The following is a 20,268-nucleotide window of genomic DNA, read 5'->3' on the forward strand; positions in this document are numbered from 1 at the left end:
GGGAGCGTTTCCCATCCGGGGCCCCTTTCCTCAGCAAAACCCAGGAGGAATTTGGCCTTTCTTTCCCCCGCCGCTCCCCCGAAGCCAAAGCCCGGCCGCGCCGGCTGCTCGGAGCCTGCAAATGACTGGGTAGGAAAACGCCGGAAAAAGGGGTTTGACATTTTTTTCTGCCCCAAACCATAATAAGAGTCGGGTGGGAGGTGAGGGCGGACCAACATCGCGCTGCGAAAGCCGCGGGTTCGGGGGATTTTCACCCCGTTTGGGGGCACTTTGGCCTGTGGGTGTCACGAGTCCGTCGGGCTCAGCCCCGGCGCCGGCCTCGATCGCGGCTCAAAGTCCGGCAGTGCCCGGGAGGGGCCGGATCCGGAGGGACATCCCGGGCTGGACCGGATCGGGGGGGACATCCCGGGCTGGGCCCTGGCAGCCCCCGGTCGCCTGTGTGCCAAGGCGGGGCCGGGCAAGGAGCCCACGGGCTGGGAAAGCCACGGGGAAACTGAGGCACGGCGACAGCGGGGCTTTCGGGGTGACGGGCAGGGCTGGGGGTGCTGCTCACTGACCACCCACCCACCCCACCCCTCCGGGCGATCGGGGGCTGCGGAGCCCTCCCCTGCTCCCCCCGCTCCGCCCGTGGGTGCCGCAGCCCAGCCCCGCTCCCAGCGCCCAGCCCGGAGCCCAGCCCAGCTCCTGCCCCACTTTTGGGGTGTCTCCCTGGCGCTGACCCTGCTTCACCCCTCCTGCGCCGAGCCCGGGCATGCCCGCCCTGCCCAACCTGCCCCGCCGCGCCTAATTAACCCCCCAGGCTTAATTACGGCTTCGTTAGCGCCCGATGCGCCGCCGAAACCCGCTGCGCCCCAGTCCAGGGCCACCGAAGAGCTGGGGGGACCCGGGCCCCCGCTCCCCCCGGATTTCGGGGTCCTAAACACCCACCCCCTGATTAAGTGCAGTAATTAAAATTAGGATAATTATGTGCTGATAATTTTAGAAGGGGGGGAACGGGGGGTGTCACAGAGACTGGGGCACTTCGGTGCATGTCCTGGGCAGTTTTGGGGTGATTCGGGCGGTTTTAAGCGTTGTTGTTGGGTTTGGGAGGGGGTGACCCCCTCCCCCCCAAAAGAAGCCGGCAGGGCTGGAGTAAGAGGAAGAGGAGGAAGCACTGATGAGTCGATGGTGTAATGCACAACACCCTCTGCTGGAGAACCGATTCCGCCAGCCCAGACCCCCCACACCGCAGAGGGGGTCAGGACTCCCCATTTTTCATGGGGGACGTCGGTGGGGAGGGTCCCCTGTGGTCCCAAAACGTCATCACTTGGGCTTGGCAAGGTCCTCGATTGCTCTCCGCAGCTGGAAGGGGACAGAGGGGGTGGGACAGGGGCTCTCCCCCCACTTTCCCTTCTCCTTTCACCTCCTTCTCCCCACATTGCCCCCATTTTCTCTTCCCCCTTTCCCCACCCTTTCCCCCCCCCTTCCCCCCCCTTCCCCCCCCCTTTTTCCCCCCTTCCACCCCCTTCCCCCCCCCCTTTTTTTCCCCTATTTCTTCCCCCTTTTCACCTCTGCCCTGCTCACGGCTCCCACCAGCTCCCCAGAGCGGGTGACAAAGACTCGCTGCAGCTTCAGAAGCTGGAAGAGGTGATGGGCCTGGGAAAGGGACAACAGGGACACGTGGGGACAAAGCCACCCTGGCTGTGTCCCCTCAGTGTGACACAGACCTGGGGGGCTCCCAGGACACGTTTCACGCCCCCAGACCTGGTGCAGGGAGGTCCACGGGGAGAACTGGAGCATGATGGGCTCGATGGTGCAGTCGTCCCCAAGTGTCCCCACAGTGGCCAGCTTGAGGAAGGTGACATGTTAATTTTGGGGTAGAAAAGAAGCTTTTTGGGTTTGGTAGGGTGCCCCCATCCCATTTACCTTCTCCCCTTGGGGGGCCTGAGGGTGCTTGTGGCTCTGGAGGAAGGTGACCAGCTGGGACCTGCTGACGGTGCCCACCAGAGTGGGGGACACTGTGGGAGTACCAGGGGCACACCAAGGCATCAGTTTGGAAATAACAGGGGCAGGTACTGGGGACACCAAGGGCACATCCCATGGGGACAGCAGGGTGATGGTGTGGGAACAGTATGGGAATATTGAGGGGACACCCCACAGGGAGACAGAATGGGAATATTGAGGGAACAGCATGGGGACGCTGAAGGGGATCGGGACAGCATAGACACAGTACAGGGACACCATGGGGATGGTATGGGAATGGCATGGGGACACCATGGGGACAGCATGGGAATACTGAGATGGCACCATGGCAATACTGAGGGCACAACAGGTGGACACCAATGGGAACAGGACAGCCTGGGAATAACAAAGGACACCATAAGAACAGTATGAGGACACTGCAGGGACACCCCATAGGGACACCGTGGGCAAGGCATGGAGATGGCAGGGGAACATCAAGTGGGCACTGGGGGGACACCATGGGGACAGCATGAGGAGACACAGAAGGGCCACCACAGGGCCAGGGACTCGCTGGCCACCCACCATGGTGACAGTGACCCCACCCAGGTCCCACATCCCACCTGTGCTCTCCACCACAGGGTACTCAGCATCGGCAGAGGCATCCAAGGCCACCAGCACCTCCTGGAAACCGTCCCCCTTGGCCAAGGCCACCACCTGGCGCTCCATGAACTCCTCCACCACCACTTGGTAGGAGCTGGAGAACACAAAACCCCCCCAAACTTCTGTAGTTTCCTGGACAATGCCCCCAAAACGTTTGGGGTTTGGGGTGGGGGCTTACGCGATGTGCCGGCTGCGGATGGGGGGCAGGTAGGGCAGCTTATTGACGATGATGCTGCCGTCGTAGAAGGACGGTTGGTTCTTCTGGCTGATGGCGTTGGCCACCAGCACGGCCAGCACGGTGGGCAGGATGTGGCCCAGGTACCCGGTGGCCTCACACACCAGCAGGGCCGTGGACAGCGAGTAGGTCACCGAGCCCGAGAACGCGGCTGCGCCTGGAGGGAGGGGGGGGTCAGGGCATGGGGGTGGGTGTCCCCTGCCCGTGGGGGTGTCCCCTGCCTGTGGGGTGTCTCCCACCCCCAGACTCACCAGCCAGGGCGTAGCCAGCAGGAATTATGGGCCGTGGGGTTCCTTCTGAATGGAGCCCCTGTGGGAAGAGCAGGGCCACCACCTCCCCCACAAGGCGCCCGATTGCTGCTCCTAAAATTGGGGGAGATGGGAAGGTGGGGAGACCCCAGGACCCCCCCCAAAATGGTGGAGGTAGAGGTGACCACCAGCCTGCAGCCATTCCAGAGCTGCATGCCTCCCCTGTACCCCCCAGACTGGATGTACCCCCCTCCAGGGCTCAGTACACCCCCAGTATCCCACTCAAGGGCTGAATGACCCCCTGCACCCCTCCCGGGCTGGCTGTCCCCACTATGTCCCCCCCAGCCTGGCTGGCTGTCCTCCCACCACGTCTCCACTCAGCCTGGCTGTCCCCCTCATGTTCCCCCTTGGCCTGGCTGTCCCGGCCATGTCCCCCCCTGGTCTGGCTGTGCCTCTCATGCCCCCCTTTGGCCTGGGTGTTCCCCCCGTGTCCCTCCTCAGCCTGGCTGTCCCTCCCATGTCCTCCCAGCCCCCGACTCACCATAGATGAAGATGGGCATGAAGTACCCGGCTGGCAGGGGCAGGGTGGTGGCCAGGATCAGCATCCAGAACTGGGGGGACATGAGAAAGTCACCCCATGGAGAGACCGTGTTGGGGGGCACACCCAAAGATTGGGGGGCCATGGTTACCTTCATGAGCAGGAAGAAGGTCAAGGTGGCGTAGATGGTGGCAGAGGGATGGTCCCATTCCTGCCAGAGCCCCCCAGGCTTGGCCACCCCTGAGGTGTTGGCAGCCAGCACGCCCCACGTGCGGTTGTCAAAGAAGGAGATGAGATATTCCTTCATGGTGAGCTGGACAGATGGACAAATGGACACCCTGAGCCCCCACTGGGAGGTTTTGGGGTCCCCAGGGAGCCCCATGTGCCCCCACTCACCCTGGAGGCCATGAACTGCCCCAGCCCAGGCGGGAAGGTGATGGAGGCGAGGAGCAGCACCACCAGCACTGTGTACACGGGTTTGCTGCAGGGGAACACAGGGGCTGGGCACGTGGGGATGGACAGACAGACATACAGAGGGGACCCCGGGTCAGTGGGGGGGACATGTGGATGCACAGGGTTGACACATGGCCCCCCAGCATGGATGGGGGGTCATATAGGGACACTTGGGGTGCAGGTAGGGGACACAAGGACACTCAGGGGGGATGTGGAGGGTGTATGGAGTGGATGCATGGATGGCCAGGGTGCATAGAGTGGACATACGGACACTCAGAGTGGGTGGACAGGGTGTGGGGGAGGGGCACACAGGGACACACAGCGTGAATGGGGGGGACATGGGGACACCCAGGGTGCTTCATGGGAGGCACGCAGCCAGGGTGTATGGGAAGGACACAGGGACACGCAGAGCCTGCACGGCATGGACACACGGACACAGAGGGTACAGGGTGCAGACAGACAGATGGACGGACGCCCAGTACGGACTCAGTGGCCAAGAGCTTGGCTGTCAGCCGGTTCCTCCTGACGGCCACTATCATCCAGCGCTGGCAGAAGAGATAAGCACAGGCCACGATCCCACAGATGGTCCTGTGAGGAGAGGACAGGTAGGGCACAGGCAGAGCACCAACAGCACCCCAAAACCAGACCCTCCATACCCCAAAATCAGAAAAAAGAAGGTCTCCAGGAGGTCGAAGGGAAAATCAATCTTGAAGTCACTCTTAAAAACAGCGGCGATGGTTTCTGGGAGGGGAGACAGGAATGAGGGTGTGGGTTTGGGGGTGAGAACCCCAAAAATGTCCTGGGGGAGGGTAAAGGGGAAGAGGGGGTGCATCCTGCCCACTCTGCCTTGCCTTGCTCACTGTTGAACACGGCCAGGAGCCGAAACATGAAGGCGCCGCAGGTGGCGGCGAAGAAGCCGCGCCAGTAATCCCGCACGGCAAAGTGAGGGGTCATCACCTCAATGCTGAAAAGCACCCCTGGAAAAACAGGGAAAGGAATCAGGGCGAGATTTAGGGGTGTCCAGGGTGGGATTAGGGGGGGTCCTCACCACTGATGGGAGCCCCGAAGACTGTGGCCACCCCGACGGCTTGAGCTGCCACCAGCATCTCGTGCTGCTTGAACTTGTTCTGTAAGGTGGGGGGGTTAGGCACACCCCCAACTTCTTGGGGGAAAATCAAATCCCTCCATTCATTCTTTGGGTGGTGGCACACCCACCTCATATTCCCTCGTGACCGTGGTCCTCATCTTCCCCAGATAGGCTGCAGCCATGGCAGAGAGGTGCACATAGGGACCCTGGAGGGACACAGTGCTGAGCAGCCCCCCCACACCGGCACCAGCTGAAACCGCCGGAGATTTTGGGGTTTAAAAGGGGATCCCTCACCAATTTGCCAAGGAAAATAGTGCTGCCGCATGTCAGGGTGCAGGTCAGCCCCACCACCTTGGCTCCGAAGTTCTGGATGGCCAGGTAGTCCTCTAGCACCACGCCCATCAGGATGGTCTTCAGCTCCGGGATTCCGGAGCCTGGGGTGGGTGGTGGGAGAGGGGAGGGCAGGATCCAAATTTTAGGGGTCCCCCATTACCAAGGGGGCGTTTTAAGGAGTCAGGGAGGTGGGGGTGCAGCCGCCTCACCTCCGGAGTACGGAGTGATGCTCTGGGAGAAGCCGGTGGAGAAGGCGGCCAGTGCCGTGGGGAACAGGGTCCACGAGAGGTACTTGAGCACCCCGATGTCCCCGATCTCTCGGTACAGCCACATGTGGGCTGGAGAAGAGGTGTCGAGAGGGGAGCTGTACCCCCTGAAAGACCTCCCCCCCCCCCCACCCCCGTATACTCGGTGAGCTCCCAAACGCCGGTGGAGCCCCCCAGGACCCCCCTCTTTTACCCGCGTGGAGCCTGACGATGATGATGTCCGTGGCGAAGCTGATGGTGGCCATGAGCACCCCCAGGATGAAGAGGAAGTACCAATCCTCCCCGACGCGGAACAGCTGCCGCCTCACCCACTCCAAGCACCCTGCGAGGGGGGAAACAGGGTGCTGAGCCCCCTAAAAACCCCGCCCCCAAAATCCCCTTTTTGGGTGGGGGGTCTCACCTCGGACCCTTCTCCGGGCGGTGGGGCAGGGTCTCCAGATGTGCTCCGACACCAGCACCCTCTCCTCCTCCTCCTCTTCCTTCTCCCCCCGCAGCCCCCTGGGGACAGGGCGCTCCATCCCGGGGACCTTTCAGGTGGACCGCACCCCCTTTTTTGTAGCACCCCTGACCAGTCTTCCCGCCTCGGCCTCCGCTGCCCGACTGAGTTTGCAAACGAGCTCATTAAAAACGACCTTGACGAATCCGACGGACCCGCTCGGACCGGAGCGAGCCGGGTTTCCTCCCCCCCTCCGCCACCCTCCAGCTCCCAGTCCCAACGTACATCCCGCGGCGGGGAGGATTTAATAAGTATTTTAATTAATTATTATGATTATTCTTTAATAATAGGCATCGCGTTCCATGGCGTTGAGCTGGGGGGGCAACGGAGAGGGGAAAAATTTCCACCGTCTCCGGCGCAAGACCTAAATTTAGCCGGTTTTACGAGAGGTCTGGCAGGCGGCCGGGAGCCTTAACGAGGCTTTAAAAAGCTCGTCAAGTCGAAATATCCCGAAATAACCGATCCGGCGTCGCCTTCGCCGGGAGGAGAGCGAGGAAGGGGATTCCGCTCTTCCCCCCGGTGGGAGCTGGGGGTCGCAGGTGGGGGCAAGCGGTGGCTGAAGGTGAAATCCTCGCCCGCCGGCACCATGGAGCTTTTCGGGAGCTTTGTCCGGCCCCACGGGGAGACCTTGGGGTTCCCAGGTGAGTTTGGGGCGCACCCGGGAGGCATTTGGGGGGGATCCTCGGCAAGCCGTGGCTGTGACCCCCCCCAAACCCTGCCCAGCAGCTCGCCCCGGTAACACGGGCGTGGTGAAGACCCTGGGGAACACCTATCAGTTCACGGTGGACGTCAGTGACTTCGCGCCCGAGGACATCATCGTCACCACCTCCAACAACCAGATCGAGGTGCACGCCGAGAAGGTGGGTGCTCCTTCCCTTCCCTGCTCACCCCCAAAGCGGGGGACCCCAAAATCCTCACTGGGGGTGTGGGGACCGCCCAGCTCCCACGCAATTCCCAAACAGCTGCGGCCACAACCCCAGCGGGGTTAATTCACTGTTAATTAATAATGGGGAACAATGAGTCCCCATTCCACTTGCACCCCAAAATCACCTCTTTTCACCCATTTTTTTCTCCCAGTTGGCCACGGATGGCACCGTCATGAACACCTTCACCCACAAGTGCCAGCTGCCCGAAGACGTGGACCCCACGTCCGTGTCGTCCTCGCTGGGGGACAATGGGATGCTGACCATCCGGGCTCAGCGCCGGCCGGCCAAGCACTCCGAGCACGTTCAGCAAACCTTCCGGACTGAGATCAAGATCTGAGGGGTCGGGGGGCTCCTTTCCCCCCTTCTCCTTTCCCTCCCTTGCTAATTAAATGGGTGATTTGGGAAGGAGGTGGGATGTGGGGTAGGGAATGGGAAGGCTCCCTCCAGAGTGGGGTCAGACCTGTGCTGAACGCATCCCGTCACCCACCGGAGAAATTCCGGAGGGGAGTCCCAGCTCCTGCCATTTTTAGCTGGCGCGTGTTGAGGGGGGAGATCCAGCGTGCCAAGAGTCCTGCCGGGAGCCAGGTTCCCTTCCCAACCCTCTGCCAGAGCTTGTCTTTGTATATAGAGCTTGGGATAAATTATTGAGAACGCCCGACTGCCGCCTTCTCCGTTTTTTGACGTTTCCCTGATGCTTTCCCCTCAAAAAGGGGGGCGGGTTCAGACCCGAGGGGTGTCTCGATAAGGGATATTCTGCCATCCCCACAAAAACCCGCACCAGAAGCCGCTCCGGCGCCCGCTGCCCTGTTTATTTCCAGCCCGGGGTGACTCATTTCTTCCCTGAAGCTCTATTTCAGAGCCATTCCCTCAGCTGTCCGGCTGCCGACCCACCTGGAAGGGCACCAAACCCTCCTCCTCCTCCCCTCGCCCACCCTCGCCCAGCACCCTGGGGATGCCCCAAGGCCGGGATGCCGGCCCCAAAGCCAAGGGCCCGTTCTAGGGGAGGAAGGGCCCGGCTGCGCGTCCCTGTGTGTACCCACAACAGCGAGGCGCCCGCTGGGGCAGCAGCGCCTGTTTACGGCTACACAGCCCGGCTCGTGTTGCTGCTCCGCCCGGGCAGCCCCGGCCACTCGTGACTGCCTCCAGCAGCCTGGCAGCGGCCCAGGGCAATGCCGCTGCGGCGAAGAGGGCTGAAAGCGACGGCCGAGGCGGTGAAGGCCCGGCGAGGGCAGCGCCCGTCGGGCCCCGGGCAGGGGACGCGGCGGCGCCGGCCCAAAGGCAGCCCGGAGCCCAGCGGCGGTCACTGGTTGCCATCTAGTGGCCCTGGCCCACGGAGGTGCGGAGAAAGGAGGAGGGAAACGGGAAAACCACCCCGTTTCTGCCCCATTTCTGCCCGAATCGCTTTGGGACAGGGGAGGTGAGCAGAGGGCGGGGGGCCGGCTCAGCCCGGCCCCAAACACACCCCACAGCAGCTGTTTCGTGGCAGGAAAGCTGGGGGAAAAACAGGTTTTTGGGACGTGTTTAAACTCTTTATCAATGATCTGGGCATCCAAAACTTTTTCACTTATTTATACATTTAAAGCAAACAAATAAATTAATGTTCATTGCTTCTAGGTCACATAATTCTCTTCATTAATTAGCATGCTGTCCTCTATTGGTTATTGATTTCTATTGTCCTTTTATCATCTTCTCCAGCTTTCCAGGCCTTAATGTCCTTTGTATTTTCTGGTTACTCCAATGTCCTTGAAGGACCATAAATTTAAGATCCCAGATATCAAATTTTCGAATACTTTTGGCTTTATTGAAGCTTGTCAGGGTTAGTTTTAACAAACTTAAGGGTTTGGTGATTAATGATCTGAGTAACAAGAGTCTGTGTAGAAACTTAACTAGTACTGGCCGAAAGTGGGTGCTGCTCAAAATTAATTAAAACAACTAATTAAAAATTAGTAAGGGAAGTTGTGTTATTTCCAACAACAGGGAACCTTCTCCCTGACAGAAGGATAGAGCCAAAAGAACAAGTGACAGGAAAAGAGGAACGGCATCAAGTTGTGGCAAGGGAGGTTTATGTTAGGTATACGGAGAATTCCTTCATGGTGGGTGGTCAGGCACTGGGACAGCGGTGGAATCGCCACCTTGGGGGTATTTAAGCAGGGGTGATGTGGTGGCTGGCAACACGGCTAGCGAAGAACACGGGGGCGGCGCTGGCACCGTGACCTTCGAGCCTCACAGCTGCGCTCGGCCTCCCTCGGCCCCTCATGGCTCCCCTCGGCGCCTCACGGCTCCCCTGCGTCCCTCACGGCCCTTGTCGGTCCCTCATGGCTCCCCTGTGTCCCTCATGTTCCCTCTGGGCCACGCAGCACCGCCCCCCCACTGCCATGGCGGCGCCTCTGCGGCAGGAAGGGGCGGGAAGGTGACCGGGCCCCGCTGCGCATGCGCAGTGACGCAGACGCCGCTGGGCGGGACCGGGCGACGCCGCTTCCGCCCGGCGCCAAGATGGCGGCGCCCTTTGTCTGGTCGGTGTCACGGTGAGGGCTGCGGGCCCCGGGTGAGGCCCCGCCGGGCCCGGCATGGCAGGTGCGGCACGGGGGCCCCGGAAGAGCACTGGAGGGGCTGGGGAGAGGGCTGAGTAGGACAGGGGCGCTGGGAGGGGAGGAGGCTGCGGCCTGGCTCGCTGCCTGGCTAACGAAGCCGCTTTGGGGGTCACCCCGGTGCGCGGCCCCCGGTTCTTTGAGGGCAGGCTGCGGGGGGGTGCGCTCCTGCTGGCGGGCCCTGGGAAGCGGGGCGCTGCCGCCGGCCGTCGTGGGGGAAACGGGGGGTTGTCGCGGTAGGAACGAGGGACTGCCGGATGTGGTCAGGGCTTGTTGGCTGCTGCGAGGGGAGCGGGGGGCTCGTGGTTGTCGTGAGGGGAATGAGGGTTGGTGGCTGTCCTGAGGAGCAGCGGGCACTGTCGTGAGGGGTATGGGGCTTCTTTATGTCGTGAGTGGAGCCGGGGGCACGTGTTTGTCGTGAGGGCACCCAAGGGCTCCCGGTCGCCCACCCTGCCCGGGGTGTCCCTGTCCGCTGTGTCACCCCCCCAGCCGTGAAGTGACTCGGGGCCAGGCCATGGACGAAGCCATGTGTCCCCCGCGCTTGGGGCATCACCGTCCCCTCGGGCCACCCAAAGATCCTCGCGATGTTGGAGAATGGGGGTCACAGCCCCGAGCCAGCGCCAGACACATCCCCGCACCTCAGGGACGGGGAAACCGCAAGGAAAACGGGATTTTCCCCTTTTCTGGCGAGGTGACAGCCCTTCCTGGCTGTCCGTGACACATTGCCTGCCCCAGCTGCGTTTCCTTAGTTTTGTTTCTGCATCAGAGGCGTCTCCCGAGATTCCAGCCCTCAGCCAGCATTCCAAAGGGTGTTTTTCCCCAAGGAGACAAGGGTTGGTCATCCTTGCGTGCTGCAGACACAGGAGGGGTTTCAGGGCAGATCTCAGGCTCAGGTGATGTCTTGGTGTCCAGAGCAGCACCAGCACATCCCTGAGCCTGAAATCCAAATAACCAAGGCATCCTCAGGATGTCTGTTCCCTGTGGGGGGTCCAGGATGTCCCTCTCTTCTTGTCTTTCTCATATTTTTCCTTTTCACCACATTTTTTCCTCTTTGTGATCATTTCCCCTCTCACAGCTCGCCTTCCGCTTCTGACCACAAGCTCTGCAGCCCTTCCCTGTTCCATGATCTGTATTATTATTATTATTATTATTATTATTATTATTATTATTATTATTATTATTAGCTGCTCTGCTCAGATCAGCTGCAGACTTTACTTTTTCCATGAAAACCGTTGCAGGATCTGTTCCTGGAAATGAGGACAGAGCCCTGTGGGCAGAGGCAGCGAGGGCTGGGGCCGCGTTGTTCCCCGAGGAGCTGACGCACGAGGCGGGAGATGACGGTGGGTAGGAAACAAACCCCCTCTTCCCTTTCATCTTCCCAGCATGGATGGCTGGGTGGTGACAGCCTGGAAGGCAGTGTTTAACTCACTGGGTTTTTTTTCCCAGTCAAGGAGGTTTGGGGATTTTTAATAGGTAGATGTTCATGTGGCAGGGAAGGGGAGAGGTAATGTCGCAAATTAGCGAGAGTGCTTAGCAGAGCTCGTGTGGGAAGCTCCCTGGGACTGCAGCTGCTGTATTTATCTGTGTGGAGGGCGTGGGTGGGCTCATAATGAACTTCTGCATGATTAATTGGATAATGAGAGACTCAACAACCTAGTGGGGGAGAGGTCGAGAGGGGAATTGTCTCCCCTGAGGGGAAATCAGAGGATGCCCAGTCCTGCATGAGGAATTTTGCACCTTCACCCAAGACTGGAGGTTTAAAATTAAGTTTTTCCACCCATTTTTCCCAGGATGGCTGCATAGAGACTGACCTGAACATCTGGAAAGGGGAAATCTCTGGAGGAGAGACTCAACCCTCTGGCCCTCGATCCTCTGGGTATCTCTGCTCCCTGCAGCACAGGGGTGAGCTCGGGCACCACTCCTGGGGGTTGGGTCCAGGTGTTTGGAATTGTTAAACCTCAGAGTCAGGGGTTTTAGTGGGTAAAGGTGACATTGGCTGCTGGTGTGGGTATAGAGAGCACGTGACATTACAGGGGAAACTACAGAAAATTGGAAGGGTTTTTAGGGAGGAGTTGAGTTTCCTGGGTTTTTACATCCTTCTCAAAGCTGGGGAGTAAAGCTGAGACAAGTCCAATCCTGGAACATTAAAAATCATCGTTCAGATGCAAAGTGCCTCCCACAAATTCCCCAAAATACCCTTTTAGTGCACGGAGCTGTCAGGATTCCTCAGGTCCTGCTGCGCAGAGAGCTCTGCGAGCACGGAACACAGCCTTGTTTACCCTGCAGGGAAATTGCTCCCCCTTTTCTCCAGAGCTTTGCAAACCACACTGGGCCATGCTGTGCAGTATCTTGACCCAAGTGCTGTTTTTTTTCTGGCTGTCAGGGATGTATTTTGGGACAGGCTGGGCAAGTTTGGAGGGCTGGGGGAAAGCCAGGGCAGGGAGTTCAGTGCAACGACAAAATGGAGCGGAACTTCCTCTATCTGTGCGTGATCCAATGCTGTCAGAGAGGTCCTGGCCTCTCCTCCACACTGGAAGGGAATGCCTGTGGAAGCTGAGTGAATCCCTGGGAGGAAGATCCTTCCCTGAGTGTTGCTGGCACCCGCAGCTGACAGGAGGAGGCTCCCTCTGACCACTGATCGCTGGAAGGAACAGGAGCTGGAAGTGCTTGGTGTTGTGGATCCAAACCTCTCCCTTCTTCCTGACTGGAAACTCCTGATTTGAGGTGATGAAGTGGAAAAACAACTTCCATGGGGGCTGGAAACTTTCAGAGGCACCGAGCATGGAATCCAGGAGTGTTTCCCCAGCTGTAACCTTCCTGCTCCAGCGTCCAGAGCTTTGGGGACTTCCTGCATGAACAATAACTGGATAGTCTCTGTTTCCTTTCTCCCCCCTCCTTGCCAATCCCTTGAAACAATCCCTTCAGCACCGGAATCATTGTTGGAAGACAAAGACAAGTGAAAGCCCTTCATTCACCCTACGGATGCAGCTCGGGAGAAAATCCAAAGTGTGGCACTTTGCTGACAAGGACCTGCTGGGAAATTGGGGTTTTGCCATGTTTCCAGCAATTTGCAGCATTCTTTAGGCAGAGCTGTGCTCCAGGCATGGAGAACTCCCTCCAAACACATAATGAAATATAAAAATTCCTCAGTATCGTGACATGAGCAACTGGGAGGTTTGGATGAACACTCCCATGCTGTGGCCTTGGCAGGAGCTGTGACACAGAGGAGGGACGATGGCACTTGTGTCTGCAGGGGTGACAAGGATCCTGCTCGCTGCTTGGACCAGCTGAGGAGCAATAGCTGTGTTCTGAATATTGTCATGGTTGATAAAACCATCGTGGTTGCTCCATCAACTCCTTCTAGCCCTGTGTTGGAGTCGTGGCTGTTCTAGGAGAGGGTTTGGGGTTGGATGTAGCCAGGAGAGGAGCTGAAATTCACCTTTTTGGGCCATTTTTTAACCGTGAGGGCAGTCAGGTCGTGTTTTGTGATCTCTCCTCCTCCACGACCCCTTCAGTGGTTTCACCACACACCTCACCCCCACCCCTGTGGTGTTTTTTCCCTCCCACAGCCATGGATTTCCCGCAGCACAGCCAGCAGGTGCTGGAGCAGCTGAACCAGCAGCGGCAGCTGGGGCTGCTCTGCGACTGCACCTTTGTGGTGGACGGCATCGACTTCAAGGCCCACAAGGCCGTGCTGGCCGCCTGCAGCGACTACTTCCGCATGCTCTTCGTGGACCAGAAGGACGTGGTGCACCTGGACATCAGCAACGCTGCAGGTAGGCCTAGGGTTTTTGTCCAGGATCCCTCCCAGTTCTTCAAACAACACAATTCTGTGCTCTGGCTTTGAGGGAGGCTCTTCAGCTTGTTATTTTGAGCATTTCAAAATGGAGGAGTGAGGGGATGAGTGCTCATTTCTGGTTGTGTGACCTCTCCTGCAGGTCTGGGCCAGGTTCTGGAGTTCATGTACACGGCTAAGCTGAGCCTGAGCCCTGACAACGTGGAGGATGTGCTGGCCGTGGCAGGTTTCCTGCAGATGCAGGAGATCGTCAGTGCTTGCAATGCACTCAAATCTCTCTCTGTGCCCCCAGAAAATCCCCAGCAGCCCCCCGAGATCGGTACGTACCCTCCTGGCTTCCCTTCACCCAGACAAAGTAAAGATTTACCTACTTGTGCTTCATGCAGTCCCAAATTTATCCACTTATGCTCCTTGGCCACCTTCCAAACCCAGTTCGCAGGTGCATCTGGTGCACCTGGATGAGGTTTGGTCCTCTTGGGCAGTACCAGCAGTTGAAAAATTGCTGCTTCTGTGAACTTTGTGGGGTTTGTGAATCCTGCTGGCAGCACCAGCTGGATGGCTTCTCCTGTTCCCTTGCAGAAGCCGACAAGGTGCCGGCTGATGACAAGACATCAGTGGTGGCAGAAGCTCTGACAAATCCTGACAAAGCCAAAGCAGCTGCTCCCGACAGCGAGGGGAAGGAGGAGAAGCCGGAGGCCGCGGCACAGCCTGAGGTGCCTGCGGAGCAGCCGGCTGGCCAGGAAGGTGAGCCAGCGAGGGGTGACAGCCTGGGTCCTGCTGTCACCCCCAGCACACCCTGTCCTGACACTGCGGCGCTCACAGGGACAGGCGCTGCCATCCAGGAGGATCCCAAGGCCAACGTTCCCGGGCTCCCGCAGCCGTCGGAGAGCGCGGTGGGCAGGGGCAGCCTCACAGCCACGGACACCGCCGGCACAGTTGGTGAGCAGGGCTGGGACAAAGCTGGGCAGGGCTTGAGCCCTCGTTATCTGTGGAATTAATTGTGTGAGTTTTGTGAGGCATGGATCCTCTGGGAGCAGTTGTTTTGGAGTATAGTGAGGAGATTTGGAAAATTCTCCTCTGCCTGCACAGGCTTTGGGGATTTAGGGCTAATCACCTGCAAGTTCAAAGTGATTCCAGGCAAAGGTGATGATGGATGAGCTTTCACTTCCCTTCCAACTCAGATGTTTCTGTGATTTCTCTGGGGACAGAGGATGCCTAATCCCAGTCTCCTTAGGTTAGGAAATACAGGTAGATTTGTGCCTCTGCTGCCACTCCCAAATTTGAGCACCCCCATTTTCTACCACCCTGCAGAGATGAAGCTGGAAAGAAAGGAGGAGGAGGGGGAGATGATAGTGGAGGAGGAAGATGAGGGTAAAATCCCCAAGGAGGAGCCTCCCCAGTTGGAGAATGGGGAAAATGCTGAGGATAACGAGTCGGGAAGCACGGATTCCGGGCAGGAGAACTCGGGGGAGCCGCGCCTGCTGCGCTCCGGCACCTACAGTGACCGTACCGAGTCCAAGGCCTATGGCTCCGTCACACACAAGTGCGAGGTGAGGCCAGCCGGGCTCCTGGGCAGAGCTCCGGGTGCCACCAGGTGCCTCGGGGACAGCAGGGTGACAGTGCCTATCCCTCCATCCCTAGGACTGCGGGAAGGAGTTCACCCACACCGGGAACTTCAAGCGGCACATCCGTATCCACACCGGAGAGAAGCCCTTCTCGTGCAGGGAGTGCAACAAGGCCTTCTCCGACCCGGCCGCCTGCAAGGCCCACGAGAAGACACACAGGTACGGGTGGAACCAGGGAAAGACACCTGAAAAATGTGAGGTTTGCTGGGAATGGTCGAATCCTTTGGAAATCCACTGGTGTGTTGGGGTATCCAGGAGGAGATGTGTCATTCTGCCTCTGTCAAAGTCACAGAATAGTCTTGACTTGGAAGGGATCCACAGGGATTGAGTCCAGCTCCTGGCCCTGCACAGACACCATCAGAATCCCATCCTGTGTCTGAGAGCATTGTCCAAATTTGTGTTGTTTCACAGACTTCCATGCCTGGAAGTGTTCAGGGTTTGATGGGGATTGGAACAACCTGGTCCAGTGGCAGGTGGGGTCTGGTGGAACAAGATGAGCTTGGAGGTCCCTCCCACCCCAAGTATTCCGCGATTCCTGGGTCTGGCTGGGGGCTGGCACTCAGACTAGGGCAGTGAGACCCTGGTGCTGGGTGTAACATTCCCCCCTCATCCCAGCCCGCTGAAGCCGTACGGCTGCGAGGAGTGCGGGAAGAGCTACCGGCTCATCAGCCTGCTGAACCTGCACAAGAAGCGACACACGGGCGAGGCCCGCTACCGCTGCGAGGACTGTGGCAAGCTCTTCACCACCTCGGGCAACCTGAAACGGCACCAGCTGGTGCACAGCGGGGAGAAGCCCTACCAGTGCGACTACTGCGGGCGCTCCTTCTCCGACCCCACCTCCAAGATGCGCCACCTGGAGACGCACGACACTGACAAGGAGCACAAGTGTCCCCACTGCGACAAGAAGTTCAACCAGGTGTGCTGGGGAGCAGGGAAGCTGGGCCAGCATGGTCCTGGAAAGGAGATTTGTTCATGAGATGCAGTTTGGGGGTCCCAGAGTGGTCCTGGGATGGTGGTGTATCCATGAGCTGTATTTGGGGGTCCCAGAGCAGTCCCAGAGTGGTCATGGGATGGTGGTGTATCCATGAGCTATATTTGGGGGTCCCAGAGCAGTCCTGAAAGGGTGGATTATCCATGGGATGCAGCTTGGGGGTCTTGAAGCTTGGAAAGAGTGGTTTGTCCATGGGGTGAAACTTGGAGGTCCTAGAGGCCACTCCAGAAGGGATCCACAGGGATTTGGGTTGCTCCAAAGGAAGATGAGGTAGTTTGGGGCTCTCTCCATCCTGTTCTCCATCCCCAGGTGGGGAATTTGAAGGCTCACCTGAAGATCCACATCGCAGATGGACCCCTGAAGTGCCGGGAGTGCGGGAAGCAGTTCACCACGTCAGGTAACACGGGGGAGGGGACTGAGGAGCTGAGTAACAGAACTTGGATGGTCTGGGGGGAGCAGGGAGTGTTCCGGGGCTGGATCAGAGCCAGAGGAAGGATTTCATCTGGCTTTATGGTGCCATGGTTGTGCTGCATGAATTCCTGGGTTTCCCCATGGAGCCACACCCTGGAAGGGAGATCCTCATCCAAATGTTGGAGATGTGGATGTCTCCTCCCATCTTCTCTCAGCCTGCTGCAGAGCCAGAGGGTTGGAATGATCCCGGTGGAGTATTTTGATCCCCTCAAACACCAGGTGCTTGTCCTGGCTGTCTCCACTTCCACGTTACTGCCTGATCCCAGGCAGGGTGCAGCCAACTTCCCTTGATCCCGAACAGCACCAGGCTTTCCCAAGGGAGCTTCTGGGACTCTGGGAAGGAGGAAAAGGGGGAGGAGGATCCGGTGTCCTTCAGCTTGCCCTGCTCCCAGGTAACCTGAAGCGGCACCTGCGGATCCACAGCGGGGAGAAGCCGTACGTGTGCGTGCACTGCCAGCGCCAGTTCGCCGACCCCGGCGCGCTGCAGCGCCACGTCCGCATCCACACCGGTACGGATACGCTCCTGCCCCCAGGGGTTCTCCTTCCCCTCGTGCTCCCCACCCACCTTCTCCTGTGCTTCCCCAGGAGAGAAGCCGTGCCAGTGCTTGATCTGCGGGAAAGCCTTCACCCAGGCGAGCTCCCTCATCGCCCACGTGCGCCAGCACACCGGGGAGAAGCCCTATGTGTGCGAGCGCTGTGGGAAGAGGTGAGGATTCCCCTTGGGAATACTGGGAGGGGCACTTTGGTGGTGGTGGAATATCAGGGGGCACCTCCACTTGCCGTTCCCAACCAGATGCCATTCTCTGGAGGGAGGGTGGAGGTGCCAGGGTGATACCAGGGATTGTGGTGACCGTGGTCTCATTCCCAAAGGTTCGTCCAGTCGAGCCAGCTGGCCAACCACATCCGTCACCACGACAACATCCGGCCCCACAAATGCACCGTCTGCAACAAAGCCTTTGTCAACGTGGGCGACCTGTCCAAGCACATCATCATCCACACAGGTGGGTACCTCCCAGAGCCCTGCACCGCCCCCGGGCATCACCCTCTCACCCACCCCCATTCCCTGTCCTCTCCCAGGGGAGAAGCCGTTCCTGTGTGACAAGTGCGGGCGTGGCTTCAACCGCGTGGACAACCTGCGCTCCCACGTGAAGACCGTGCACCAGGGCAAGGCTGGCATCAAAATCCTGGAGCCCGAGGAGGGTGACGAGGTCAACATCGTCACAGTGGCGTCCGATGACATGGTGACATTGGCCACCGAGGCGCTGGCTGCCACCGCTGTCACGCAGCTCACAGGTGAGCTGGAGGCCCATGGGCTTCCCAAAGGGAGTTCATCCATGGGGGGCAGCTTGGGAGCCATCCAGAAGGGAAGGTGTACAGCTGGGAGGTCCTGGCGTTGTCCTGAAATGGAACCTTATCCATAGAGAGTAGCTGGCTGGTCCTGGAGTTGTCCCCAGAGGGAGATTCATTTATGGGGTTTCAGCTTAGGGGACTCAGGAGGCATCCCAAAAGGGAAATTTACCCATGGGAATGCAGCTTGGGGGTCTTGGAGGTGTCCTGAAAAAGAAGTTTATCCATGGGTTGCAGCTTGGAGGTCACAGATGCCATCCAAAAAGAAAGATTTTATCCCTGGAGAGGAGCTTGGGTGTTCCATGAGCCGCCCCAAAAGGAAAATATCTGTGGGGAGCAGTTGGAGGGTCCTGGAACTTTCACAAAGATGAGGTTAATTTATGGAGGTGCAACTTAGAGGTCTCAGGAGCCACCTAAAAAGGGAAACTTGTCCATGGGCTAGAGCTTGGGCATCCCAGGACTGTCCTAAAAGGGGGCTGCATCTCCAGGGAGGAGCTTGGGTTTCCAAGAGACCCTGAAACTGAGATTTTTCTGTGAGGGACAGCCTAGGGGATTTCTGGAGCCCTTCCAAAGGGGAAGCTTAACCCTAGAGCGCAGCTTGGGTGCTTTGGGGCGGTCCTGAAAGGGAGTTTTATGCATGAGGTGCAGTTCGAGGGGCCCAAGAGTCACCCCAAAAGGGGGATTCATTTGGAGGGGGAAGTTTGGGGCTTTTCCATGGGGTGCAGCTTGGAGGTCCTGGAGCCCCCAAAGGCGCTGGACGTTTATCCAAGGGCGCAGCACCCGAGTCTGGGCAGCCTCACAACCCACTGGAGCCACTCCCAACCTCAGCACTGGGCAGGATCCATGGCCAGGGGGGAATTCCTGCCCAGCCGGGTCCCCCTAATGTCCCTGCCCCCCACAATGTCCCTGTCCCCCCCCGTTCCTGCAGTGGTGCCCGTGGCAGCCGCGGTGACGGCGGATGAGACTGAAGCACTTAAAGCAGAGATCACCAAAGCGGTGAAGCAAGTGCAAGAGGCAGGTGAGACTGGGAATACCGGGAATACGGGGCTGCCTCCTCCCATCCCACCACCCCAGCACCTCCAGGAATACCGGGAATACGGGGCTGCCTCCTCCCATTCCACCACCACAGCACCACGCCCATTTTGGTGTGTGTTTCTCTCTCCCTGGCAGACCCCAACACGCAGATCCTTTACGCCTGCGATTCCTGCGGGGAGAAGTTCCTGGACGCCAGCAGCCTGGCGCAGCACGTGCGCATCCACACGGCCCAGGCGCTTGTCATGTTCCAGGCGGAGCCCGACTTCTACCAGCCCTACGGCGCCGCGGGCTGGCCGGCAGAGCAGGTCATCCCTGCCGGGGAGCTCCTCTTCCGCCCCCGCGACGGCCCCGAGCCGCCCCCGGCCGCTGCCCCGGCCCCCCCGGCTGAGGGGCCGGCCCCGGCCCCCGAGTGACCCCGCCCCCGCCCAGTCTTTATTTAAGAGACCGCTCGGAAATGGTGTAAAAAGTGTATTTCTGGAAGGAAAGAGATGGAATAAAATGCAGTATTTTGTAAGGGTTGGTGCTCAGGGCGGGGGCTGCTGCTTCCCCTCCAGGCGATGTTTTGGGGTTCCTGCAGAGCTGGAGCCCAGTGGGGGGGACTGAAATACTCCAGTCACTGCTGAGAGTGTGATGTGGATAGAGAGCGGGGATAGATGAGATGATAAAGGATAAAAATGGTGGGTTGAGGTTTTCAACCCCACCCAGAACAGCAGATGGGGATTTTTGGGGTAAAGCTCTGAAAGACCCTTGCATGCTGACCCCCACTGAAGGAGGGGTGTGGAAGCAGGGGAGATGCCCCTGTTAGGGGGTAAAAAGAAGAAAAAAGGTGCTGCTGATGGAGGTGGGGGGTGGGAGCCTGTCCTGCCCCACCCGGGTTCTGGGGCTCAGCTGGGCACACCCCCAAGGGACCCCCAGGCCCTGGAGCTGTACATGCAGCTGCCCCTGTCCGTGTGTCCAGCTGGACACTCCCCCCACCCGCTCTGTCCCCTCAGAGCCCCCAGCTCCCCAGGGCGGGGAGGGAAGGGAGACATGCACAGACACAACAACAGGGGCGTGTCCAGCTGGGACAGACGGACACAGAGATGGCTGCAGGGCCAGCTGGGCATGTGGAAAGCTCTGTGGATGGCTGGACAGTGGCAGAGACACATGGACACCTTCAGGCTGGACACAGTTTGATGTCCAGTTGGACACCAGGGCACATGTCTGTCCATCCATGTGCTCACCTGTGTCCA

At 59.2% G+C, this 20,268-nt stretch overlaps 3 protein-coding genes across 9 annotated transcripts; 2 read left to right on the forward strand and 1 right to left on the reverse strand.

The window, feature by feature from the left end:
• Positions 1–1,154: 1,154 nt before the first annotated feature.
• LOC132337714 (chloride channel protein ClC-Kb-like) lies at positions 1,155–6,442 on the reverse strand. 2 transcript variants are annotated; one of them, XM_059866510.1, is made up of 19 exons: positions 6,162–6,442; positions 5,955–6,083; positions 5,705–5,833; positions 5,457–5,596; positions 5,291–5,368; positions 5,124–5,202; positions 4,927–5,052; positions 4,732–4,816; positions 4,562–4,663; positions 4,019–4,103; positions 3,774–3,935; positions 3,626–3,695; positions 3,088–3,198; positions 2,780–2,993; positions 2,562–2,695; positions 1,906–1,997; positions 1,744–1,827; positions 1,549–1,635; positions 1,155–1,341 (listed from the first exon to the last, which is right to left on the reverse strand). In XM_059866510.1, exons 1-19 carry the CDS (start codon positions 6,277–6,279, stop codon positions 1,303–1,305), a joined length of 2,064 nt encoding a protein of 687 aa, XP_059722493.1. In that variant the 5' UTR covers positions 6,280–6,442; the 3' UTR covers positions 1,155–1,302. The 2 variants fall into 2 exon arrangements, with proteins under 2 accessions (XP_059722493.1, XP_059722494.1); XM_059866511.1 differs by lacking the exon at positions 4,562–4,663.
• Positions 6,443–6,630: 188 nt separating this feature from the next.
• Positions 6,631–7,838, forward strand: HSPB7 (heat shock protein family B (small) member 7). 2 transcript variants are annotated; one of them, XM_059866512.1, is made up of 3 exons: positions 6,631–6,898; positions 6,981–7,117; positions 7,335–7,838. In XM_059866512.1, exons 1-3 carry the CDS (start codon positions 6,844–6,846, stop codon positions 7,518–7,520), a joined length of 378 nt encoding a protein of 125 aa, XP_059722495.1. In that variant the 5' UTR covers positions 6,631–6,843; the 3' UTR covers positions 7,521–7,838. The 2 variants fall into 2 exon arrangements, with proteins under 2 accessions (XP_059722495.1, XP_059722496.1); XM_059866513.1 differs by having other exon boundaries at positions 6,659–6,898; positions 6,984–7,117.
• A 1,792-nt stretch (positions 7,839–9,630) lies between these two features.
• On the forward strand, positions 9,631–19,550 carry ZBTB17 (zinc finger and BTB domain containing 17). 5 transcript variants are annotated; one of them, XM_059866616.1, is made up of 17 exons: positions 9,669–9,757; positions 11,010–11,111; positions 11,562–11,673; positions 13,341–13,547; positions 13,710–13,886; positions 14,147–14,311; positions 14,390–14,506; positions 14,879–15,117; positions 15,209–15,351; positions 15,808–16,108; positions 16,493–16,580; positions 17,047–17,163; positions 17,240–17,360; positions 17,525–17,655; positions 17,732–17,947; positions 18,930–19,019; positions 19,172–19,550. In XM_059866616.1, exons 2-17 carry the CDS (start codon positions 11,106–11,108, stop codon positions 19,447–19,449), a joined length of 2,508 nt encoding a protein of 835 aa, XP_059722599.1. In that variant the 5' UTR covers positions 9,669–9,757; positions 11,010–11,105; the 3' UTR covers positions 19,450–19,550. The 5 variants fall into 5 exon arrangements, with proteins under 5 accessions (XP_059722597.1, XP_059722600.1, XP_059722599.1 ...); XM_059866614.1 differs by having other exon boundaries at positions 9,631–9,757; positions 14,147–14,506; XM_059866618.1 differs by having other exon boundaries at positions 11,010–11,115; positions 14,147–14,506.
• The last annotated feature ends 718 nt before the right edge of the window (positions 19,551–20,268 follow it).

Source organism: Haemorhous mexicanus, chromosome 23 (assembly GCF_027477595.1).
Source record: "Haemorhous mexicanus isolate bHaeMex1 chromosome 23, bHaeMex1.pri, whole genome shotgun sequence".
NCBI classification, from domain to species: Eukaryota; Metazoa; Chordata; class Aves; order Passeriformes; family Fringillidae; genus Haemorhous; species Haemorhous mexicanus.

Coding starts and splice junctions, on each gene's coding strand:
- LOC132337714 (XM_059866510.1), bottom strand. CDS start 6,279: ATGGAGCGCCCTGTCCCCAGGGGGCTGCGGGGGGAGAAGGAAGAGGAG. Junction 3,199..3,625: donor CATGCCCATCTTCATCTATG/GTGAGTCGGGGG, acceptor CCCCAATTTTAG/GAGCAGCAATCGGGCGCCTT. Junction 1,636..1,743: donor CGTGGACCTCCCTGCACCAG/GTCTGGGGGCGT, acceptor TCCCTTTCCCAG/GCCCATCACCTCTTCCAGCT.
- HSPB7 (XM_059866512.1), top strand. CDS start 6,844: ATGGAGCTTTTCGGGAGCTTTGTCCGGCCCCACGGGGAGACCTTGGGG. Junction 6,899..6,980: donor GGAGACCTTGGGGTTCCCAG/GTGAGTTTGGGG, acceptor AACCCTGCCCAG/CAGCTCGCCCCGGTAACACG. Junction 7,118..7,334: donor TCGAGGTGCACGCCGAGAAG/GTGGGTGCTCCT, acceptor TTTTTCTCCCAG/TTGGCCACGGATGGCACCGT.
- ZBTB17 (XM_059866614.1), top strand. Junction 15,352..15,807: donor GCCCACGAGAAGACACACAG/GTACGGGTGGAA, acceptor CCCTCATCCCAG/CCCGCTGAAGCCGTACGGCT. Junction 16,109..16,492: donor GCGACAAGAAGTTCAACCAG/GTGTGCTGGGGA, acceptor CTCCATCCCCAG/GTGGGGAATTTGAAGGCTCA.